The sequence below is a fragment of the Clytia hemisphaerica genome, unplaced genomic scaffold (assembly GCF_902728285.1).
Source record: "Clytia hemisphaerica strain Z4C2 unplaced genomic scaffold, Clytia hemisphaerica genome assembly, whole genome shotgun sequence".
Lineage (NCBI taxonomy): Eukaryota > Metazoa > Cnidaria > Hydrozoa > Leptothecata > Clytiidae > Clytia > Clytia hemisphaerica.
In genome coordinates, this window is record NW_027104390.1 from 2,614,233 (window position 1) to 2,624,770 (window position 10,538).

The window sequence follows — 10,538 nt, forward strand, 5'->3', positions numbered from 1 at the left end:
CCTTGAAGAATACGGAATAATTTATTATTAATTACTTATTTATTTAATTATATATAAAATATTTATGTAGTTATGCTATTGTAAAGAGTATGTTAAAATATAAAAGTTCAATTTGTTTTAGATTTTCGTGTTTTCTTTTTACTGCAATAGGGACAAAACCACTTCTTTTTAGGGGCAGATTCCAAACCAACACATTTTAAATGATACAGTTTAACAACACATGATTTGTCTCCACAAACAATTACATCTTCATTCATTTCCCCATTACATGTACAACACAAACAATCTTTGAGTAATTTTCAACACTTGAGGAAGTGTTTTCAACTGTAAATTCTGGAATTTTTGTAGATTTCCTTGAATACCATTTGCTGGTTAATTCTGGCAAAATAACATTCACATAAAACTGTTTGGAGATGGGTACTTTCTCATTAAGAAAATCAGGATCTATAAAAAATTTCTTGAATCAGAGATACAGTGGGCGAGTAAACAATAAAAGTAGCTTCTAGGTATTCCTGTGATTAACATTTGTAACTGTACTTGATAATAATAGGGGTGATCATGTTTAAGCTTATATTTATTTTCAGTTCCTTTCTCTTTTTCCATACAAAAATCATTATCTGTGGCTGCAAGGTGAATAGACCTTTTTTTAAAGAGGCTACCCTGTTGAATAATTATGTACTCCAGCAGATAAACAATGCATTAATTATTACAATATGCATGTACAGTAATTATGCATGGCTGTATCATTGTTTTTCTGCTGGAGTACATAATTATTCAACAGAGTGGCCTCTTTAAAAAAAGGTCTATCATATCAGATTTTGTACATTTATGGGGACATTTTACCTCAATTACATAGCCAACACTACAACAAGAACACTCCATTATTCCATCTGGAGAAGCACCCAGAAATGGATAGTCTTTTGATCGATAAAATCCGCAATCCTTGATCACACAATTCTGATGCTGTGAGCTTAAGTATACAAGTAAGGTATCTTTTGCATCCTTTTCAAATTTATTGCCATGTTCTGTAGCAACCTGAAAAGGGTACATAGTCATCACTATATTCAGGAACCAATGAAAGACAAAAGAACGGCACTGTTACCAACAAGCAATATAAAGAAAGGCATTTTGCTCATCTTTTGTAGGCTTCGGTACACTTGAAAAGGGGTTTTTTTCTTTCACTTTTGTGGCAGTAGTATCACTTTCAGTTCGTTTCTTAGGGTCACTGAAATCAATTTTTGATATTGGTAGACACTCAACTTCTTTGACAGCAGAATCTGGCAGCCAAGGGCATTCTAGTGATGTGCACGAGTTAGATGACATCCGCTCTCTATGATTTGTGGACATGTAAAGCAAAAATAAGATTGCTGCAATATGTGAGCATGCTTCACCAAGTCCAGCCATGCAAGTACAATGGGCATAACAAACCTCGCCATCAGGATTCAAATACACCCATGCCCGAGCTGGGGTCTTGCTAAACATACTTTGACCATGGCGTACCTTTGCCATGACCAAATGGTAGTTTCCATCTTTAAGTTTCATTGGTTTGACGAGGACATTGTTGACAATTTTTGCAATTACATATTTATACCCATCAAGTCCTTTGTATGCCTTCAACTGCTGATGGCTATATGTGCTGGGGTGGTTAATGAGATATGCATATATATATATCAGCATAACTCAAATTTGGCCATTTGCTCAAAATGGTCAGTCAACGGGTAGTACGTTTTTCCAATCACAAGTGGATCATACACAAGCTGCATTGCAAGAAGCTTGGCATCATACCTGCTTTTTGCTTCAGCTGGTAGCTTATGATAATAGGATGAACGTTTGCTCCTGGAATCTTTGATTTCTCCATCCATTTTTATCCTGCTAACGTCTGTCAGTCTGTTTACTTTCACTTTCCTACTTTCGATTTTAATTTTCGACATGGTGATAAATAACGAGATTGCTCACGGACTTAGAAATTTTTTTGAAATTTTTGGACCATAGTGGGATTCGAACCACCAAAGTATTCTTGTCAGTGATTTGAAAACCAACGCCCTATCGACTGGGCCACCGGGTCGTTTCATCATCTGTAATTTGAGCAAATTTATAAAGTGAAATATGGTGTATATATAAAAAAGTCCGAGTGACGAGTTAGGCTAACTGTTATGATCGCCATTGCTCCCAAGAAGACCACACACACGGGTGCACCACCGGGAAGGTGCACCGCCGTCTGGGTGCATGTTAGGGATGAGCACACGGCTTCTGGTGCCTATCCCTAACAAAACGCTGCGCTCGCCTGTGCGCTTACGCGCACGAAATTTTCCGCGCGTGAGCAATCTCGATATTCATCAAAAAGTAATTTTCGAGCTCGGTACCATTTTCCTGGTTTGTTTACTTTTGTTTCGGTTTCGTTTCCAAGTGTCGGGCCCTAGTCATCTTCAAACCCTTATTTTAATAAGAAAATAATTTGTTAGGTTCGCAATGTTTGGTGGCGCAGTGACATTCCTATTCTTTTACTTTCTAAAAATTTGAAGATTCGACATGGGTTCGAATCCCACCAGGTGACACTACTTTTGGGAAAGATTGATTTATATCGATTAGCCGTCGATTTTTTTATCGATTTAGCTATCCGATTAAAATCTACCATTTTTACGACCGCCTGATTTAGAATTTCAGCGTGGTGGGCAGAGAGCAATGACGATCTGATCTCAGGTCTTTGACTGATCAAGCCATGGGTATTCCACAGACCAGACCAGAGACAGACACCAGACACCAGACACCAGACACCAGACACCAGACACCAGACACCAGACACAGACCAGACCAGACTATTTCAAAATAAAACAAATTAGTGAAAAAATGAAAAAAGTCGATTTACCGAACGAAAATTGAATTTACCGAACCAAAATTGAATTTACCGAACGAAAATTGAATTTACCGAACGAAAATTGAATTTACCGAACGAAAATTGAATCTACCGAACGAAAATTGAATCTACCGAACGAAAATTGAATCTACCGAACGAAAATTGAATTTACCGAACGAAAATTGAATTTACCGAACGATAATCGAATTTATAGAATGATAATTGAATTTACAGAATGATAATGTTGAATTTACAGAATGAAAATTGAATTTACCGAGCGATAATGTTACATATTTATCGAAGAAATGATCGTGTGAATTTTTCTACAAACGGCTCTCCATAGTTATACGTTGTAACTACCTTTTGTAATGAGCCTATGTGATGGAGAACGTTATTATATTTTAGCGATAACACACACAAACTTTTCTACTCAATCGCATGTTCAAACTCGATACTTTTATTAGGGACACCCTGTATGTAAAAATCTTGCTAATTAAAACAATTAAAATTAGAAAATGTTCACTAGAGGATAAAACAATTAATCAATAAAATGTGGTGAATAGTAAACAATAGAAAAATATAAGACATGAGAACATAATTAGTCAAAATCCCAATGGAGAAAGAAAGGCTAAAACAAAGAGGCCTGAATAGGAGGCAAGACGATAGAAACGACTCAAGAGACAAAAATTAGACAAAACCTAGGAAAAAAGATATAAATCTCTTGAGGCTTTGAGGCCGTGGTTCAAAATAGGTGATTTTCTTTTAATGTATAATGCTTCTTTTATAAGAAGAATGTTCCAATTTGAGGCTGAATCAATGATCTTTGTATTGTTCTCTACGCAGTTTAGGTAGTAGTCTCTCGTTTCAGAATTTGTCAATTCACCAAGTCCATGATGTAGAAGATTGGTCATGTAACGCATTTCTTGGCAATTGGTCAGATGATCATAAATTGCAGTATTACTTGACTTATTCTTATTAGAGGTGGCATGCTCCACACAACGCTCGTGAAGATTTCTATCTGTTTTACCAATATAGTCGGCACTACACCCAGGACAAGTAAAGTGGTAGACGACACTTGATTTTAAAAGACTTGGTGTTTTATCTTTCATATTTGTAAAAAATGATAACTTGTTTGTAGAATATATCACTTTAAACTTTATTTTCTTGTCGGGCTGTACTGACCTTTTCAGCTTCTTTTCAAGTCTGTCAAGAAGTTGTTCACATTGGGTCCCATGATAGGTGGTCTTGATCCAAATGGTGGTTTCAGTTTCACGATCTGTATCAGGTTCCTTTGATACAGTGTTTTTGGAGAGAGTTCGGAAAATCAAACTTTTGCACACGTGTTGTGGGAAACCATTCCAAGATGCGAACATCTTAATTAGAGTAAGTTCGTGTGGAAGTTTATTATCAGAACATAAACGATTTGCCGTTGTGATTATACTCCGTATCCATGAGGTTTTGTATCTCCATGGGGTGTGACTTTGAAAATTGATATACTGTCCAGTGTTTGTATCTTTTCGGTAGACAGACAGACCATCAGGAGAAATTTCGATATCAAGAAAATGTGGTGTTTCATTATCAAATCTATCAACAGTAAATTGAATGCTTTTATCGAAAGTGTTTAATTTTTGATGAATTCGATCGACGTCATTTGGTTTCACAAGGAGAAGCGTATCGTCTACATAGCGTCCGTAGAACTTAATCAATCCTTCATTTACAAGTGGCACAACAATAGACTTTTCAAGTTCGGTCATGATAATATTGGCAAGAAGAGGACCCATCGAACTGCCCATACTTACACCGTCAGTCTGCTCGTAGAGTTGACCATTACAGGAGAAAACGGTTTTCGTGCAGGTGTCTTTAATTAGTTTTTTGAGAGTTGATCTAAAATCTATCAAAATCGTAAAAGAACTACGTCGCAATGTCGCAATCCTCAAACAGACAAAGGTAATGTAGTTGTCCTAATCGACATAGCTGACTACGAAAAGTCTATGGACTCTTTATTTTCTGATTCCAAGAAATTCAAAAAGATTGATACTGATCCTACCTATACACGTCTGAAAGCAATACAGCGATATTTAAAAACTCTCAACGGTCGTGATGAACTTTCTGATGATGACTACAAAACCATGAGACCAAAACACGCTAAACCGGCCCGCGCACACGGATTACCTAAAACACACAAAACTTACCAACGAATCCCAAAATTTCGACCCATCATTGATACGACCGGATCGACTCATTACAATGTTGGGAAGTATCTTGCAAATCTTCTCAATCCATTGACAATCAATGAATTTACCTTGAAAGATTCTTTTGAAACAACAACAAGGATTCGAAACATACCTAATGAACTTTTTTAACAAGGCTATGTGCTAGTATCGTTTGATGTCGTATCGCTTTTTACAAACGTCCCCCTTCAACGCACCTTAAAAATCATTCTCGACCGGGTTTACAAAGATGAAGAGATAGTTACCACCCTTAAAAGATCAACTCTCAAAAAACTAATTAAAGACACCTGCACGAAAACCGTTTTCTCCTGTAATGGTCAACTCTACGAGCAGACTGACGGTGTAAGTATGGGCAGTTCGATGGGTCCTCTTCTTGCCAATATTATCATGACCGAACTTGAAAAGTCTATTGTTGTGTCACTTGTAAATGAAGGATTGATTAAGTTCTACGGACGCTATGTAGACGATACGCTTCTCCTTGTGAAACCAAATGACGTCGATCGAATTCATCAAAAATTAAACACTTTCGATAAAAGCATTCAATTTACTGTTGATAGATTTGATAATGAAACACCACATTTTCTTGATATCGAATTCTCAGCGCGTCTACGAAAGATCAACATGGCAGTAAAATTTCAAGCCAAAGGAGTCACCTGGATACGGAGTTAATAAAGGTGTTTTCTAAATAGTCCACAACCATTTTCATAGAATGAACAGTTGAATGCTTCTGGGACAAAAAATTTAAAGAAGCTCAACTTGATGATTTCGATTCACAACCTTTACAAAACCGAGCGAAGACTCACAAGTGTCTATGGGTTGGACAGCAAAGACGAAGTTCCCAACATCGTGAGCGAAACTTTGGACGAAAATGCTGACTTTTACAAACGCTTGTTTCGCATGTGGATGTCAATCAACAAGGGCAACGAGGCTTTCAATGTAAACTTCAGAAGCATCTCCGGCAACCTGTCAAAATCCATCAAAGATTATTTCGCGTCACCTGTGGCAGACGAAAAGCCTTTTGAAATGCGATTACACGTTGAAGACATCTCCATGTCTTTGTCCATCGAAAATCTTGAAAACGACGACGTAGTTTATGTGTTGTCTGACCTAGATTTTGAGGCAAACGAAAAGACAAACTTTGATGGTGCTTTTTCCAAGAAAGTATTATGCATCATAAATTTAAAAAATGTACTTAATTTGGACCAAAAGGCTAAAAAACATTTCGTTCAAACTTTTACGTCAGTGGTAGATCCGAACGATAATCACAGTGGTGCTCTCAAGAGCTTTCCGATAACCGTCAGAAGAATTCATGACTTAAAAAACTATAAGTTCTTCTTTGTGAACAGTAAATTCCAGCCAATAAAAATCAGACAACGCGCCAACGATTCTTTTCCTGGAAAATACATTCCCGAAAGTGTTAGTGTTAAAGTCAAATTTTATATCACCAACAAGTTGTCCACTGTGATATAAAAATAGCATGGTAAACCAAAATACTTTATTTTCTTTATAATATAGGCGTTGGTGGTCGCAAGGAGCACTTTTCTATTATGTCTTACAATCCATATGGTAGGCCCGGGTTTGAAATGTCTTGTTTCAACGTAAACAAAACGCGAATGAGACAACGTTTTGACGATTTGAACAAACAAGACTATTCTACCGGTCAGGTCCAGGCCATGAAAAGCGAAATAGTTAAGCTCAAGAGTCAACATTCACTGGAGTTTGAAAGAACCAGGAAACAGTTAAGTCAGGCTCTGGAGATCATCGAAAACAATCACAAGACAATCAACGAACTCAGTAAAGATAAAGCAAATCATAATCGCATTCAGGCTTCGCAGCAGTCTCAAGACGTAAAACGAGCAGTATTTAAAAACAAATTTAAATTTAAAAACCAAAAAGAAACGTAAACAGAACGAGCAAGAGAAAGAAGAGCAAGATTTGAAAAAATTTGAATCGAAAAAATAGAATTTCGATAGACGAATTCGAATGATAAAGATATCGATCGATAGATACGATTCGATAGACGTTCGAATGATAAAGATATACGCCAAGTAATAAGCACTAATCCTAATCATGGTATGAACAATCATCAAAAGAGTGGAAAGAAAATATCTTTTGCTCAACCGTCAAGCCACAGCCTAAGAACTTCTAACAGACCTAAAGAAAGGCGTTACGAATCAAAAGATCAGAATCCAGAAGACAATGATGATAGCGACGAATACGAGGGCAGAAATTATGATCAAGTTGACGGTGGTAGTGATGAAGAATCTTGTAGTGAATATGAAAGTGACAAAGATAGTGAAAACTATGATAGTGATAATTCTTACAGTGAAGAAAATGATGAAGAAGATGAAAAAGAATACACTAGAAAAATTCACAAAAAATCTCACAAAAACTACCAGCAGAAAGATCCGAGAGAAATACGGTTTAGATGATTTTTTGTTTGTCCTTTTGTGCTAGAAACATTTTGTAGTTTAACATTTCACTTACTTGTAATAAAAAAAAATTAAAAAACCATTGAATTCTATTTGTCCCATCATTTCTTTCAACTAAAAGAATGAGTAAAGACATGAGACGAGTTTGAAAAATTGATATTAAAACTATGAGTAACTTAGGGTCTAATCAAAACGTGGTGGCAGGCGTGAAGAGAAAAATAACTCAGACCGCCATAAACACGAGCGTTCAAAATGCAAAGATAGCCAAAGTGTTGAATGATTTCGTACAAGACACAAGTTCTGCACAGATTTGGAAAATCGCCGAAGGTGACGATTTCATAAATGTTAAGACCAGAGAAACTACGGCAAAAGCAACCGAGCTCACAAACAATGAAATCGTTTACGATTTGTTGGGTGGAGAAAAATACGTCTTGTTGAACACTGCTCGCTTCACGTTCAAGGTTACAGCACAAAAAAAAAAACGGGGATGCTTGGATTGTGGTTCCCGACGACGACATATTGGTTGTAAAACCTGGTGCAATCATGGACCTCTTGAATAGAAATCTTGAGTGTTCGTTGATTCATCCCGGCGAGATTGTGGACAATAAAATCATCAACATTAAACAAGACAAAACCACCCACATAAGTCCCTATGACATTCAAAGAAAATATGACAAATTATACGTGGAAAAAGAATTGGAAAGTGACATGCATATTTGTAAAGAGTGGACCTATGAGCACAATTTTACAAAGGACGCTACCACTCACAATGATTACATACCCGGAAAAGCGAGTTCGATTTACAGGCCAAGAGCCGTCGATAAAAAAATTTCTTTCCCCGAAGGAAGTCTTCTCAAAAAGTGTAAAGAATTTGGTGATGAGTTGAAGGTTGGTAAAAAATACACCATGCACGGATCTATCATGAATGCAATTTTCCAAACTCCCCTTTTACCATCCAGGCACGGAATGCGCGTAAAAATGACTTTGGGTCGCGACGAAGACCACAAGGAATTTTTTGAAGATTATACCGAACTTGCTAATGGTACTGCCCCGAACGTCTACCGGTTTAAATTAGAAAAAATAGGAGCTAATAAAGTCCAAGCTCGATACGAAGTGGCAACACTTACCACTTCCGCTTTTGAGAAATATAACCAATTGTTCGCAGGAGGAAAATCAGTTGAGGTTGCCCAATTCATGGTTCACAACCATTCACACAGAACTATCGAAGCTAACTCTACAGAAATCCAAAACCTAGAATTACCAAACACCAGCAATGTACCTATCTATACTGGTTGGCAGATCAAAAGTCGAACAAACTATGATCACAAATCATCCAGAGACAGTTGGATGGATAACTCTTTCTTGAGGTTTGTTAAGAAAATGCAGTTTCAGGGATCCGAACAAGCAAACACGGGGATTAGAGAAGGAACTTCTACAATCTACAATCGATTTCGATGAGGAAGTGGACTTGGAAATGCTCCATCGTCAACAGAAAAGGTGGTTTTTGGGTCGCGAACACCAATCAATGTCAGATCAAAAACCCACTTACGGTATCTTGAACGGTGCCACTTCTGAGGTTTACGACAATCAAGGTGAAAGTAAAACCGAGTTTATGAAATTGAATAAGATAAGGCACACCAATCCGTTATGATCATGACTAGTGCCTACCGCGGTAAATACGTTCAAAGGGAAAAATACCAACGGAACTTTGGACATGAATTTTCTCAAGTTGATATTTCATCAAATCTTTTGTAATATATATTTTTAAAGGAAATAAATATTTTTAAGATTTAAATCCTCCCGCACTTGAATACCTCATTCATTCTCGACGGAATATTGAACACGTAGACTGGTTTAAAACCAATAAAATAATGGCAGCCTACAAAAGGGAGAAGAAGAAACTCAATGCCTAAAAACTCTTTATGGAAAAATTCTCGCAGAGGTAAAAGAAGAACACGTTCGAGGACCTATCATAAAGGTCGTGGGATTTACAACACGACAAGTGTTAAAAGAAGACGGTCCCACCAACCCAAGGGCGTGGTTTAGGAATTGCTTTAAAAGGTTGGCAAGATTTGCTGCTAAAAACGCCCCGTCCATACTTAAGGGCGCTCGTTTTTGGCAAGAAAAACCGGAAATAAAACAATTCAACAAATCGCAAACTCAAGAATGATGGATTCCGTCGCCAGAATGATTAAAGTAAGATTTGGTGGACGCGGAGCTGTGACAAAATCGTCCGTAAAACGTCAAGCTAAAACAGTTATAGCAAAAATGAAAAAGTTGTATGGTGAGGAAGGCACTCGGAAGATAATAAGAGCCTATTTGAAAGCTGAAGGGCGAGGAGTCATCGGATCAGTGTTGGGAGGAAATTATCAACTTTACTTCCATTTTAAACATATTGTATATTTTTTTACTCAATAAAAAAATACAAATTAAGCATTAATCTTTTTTTTGCTTTTTTATGTTTTTCTTCTTTTTGTTTTTATCCTTCTCTTTTTGTTGATTTTTTCTTTTTCTTCAACCCGCGTCCAAACAGCTTTGGAAGACCTTCCGAATTTAATTTTCTTCCCTGGAAGCGACCAGTGAAATGATGAAATTCATTTGGCGTCAGGATGGTCTTCAGACGTCTCATTTGTCTCGTGGTAAAGCTAGTTTTTCCAGGTAAAACATTGGAACCGAAATGAACAGCAGACAAACCAATCGATTGGGAATTTTGTAGTTTGAGATTGCAATCTCATAACGTTGGTTCGGCGTTAGTGAACTCATTGTTGATTACGTCATGAATAAATGTTTTTTTTAATTATTACACATTTTAAACTGGTAAAATTTTAGTAAATCATTCATTCTATAAAACGTTTTCAAAGTGGAAGGACCAATTAACTAAAAGGAATAAAAAATGTCAGACCTTTTGCTTCACTCATCAAGCTCCCAACCTTCAAAGATAACTACGTGAAAGATGGAATAGTCGCAAGTTACAACAGCTTGACGGGAGCACTTGAAGTGAAAAAGACTGAACTGGTTAAG

The 10,538-nt window shown here is 36.9% G+C and overlaps 1 protein-coding gene across 1 annotated transcript; it reads right to left on the minus strand.

The window, feature by feature from the left end:
• Positions 1 to 3,552: 3,552 nt before the first annotated feature.
• On the minus strand, positions 3,553 to 4,647 carry LOC136819828 (uncharacterized). The gene has a single exon (XM_067076068.1). The coding sequence runs from the start codon at positions 4,645 to 4,647 to the stop codon at positions 3,553 to 3,555; it is 1,095 nt and encodes a 364-aa protein (XP_066932169.1).
• Positions 4,648 to 10,538: the final 5,891 nt, after the last annotated feature.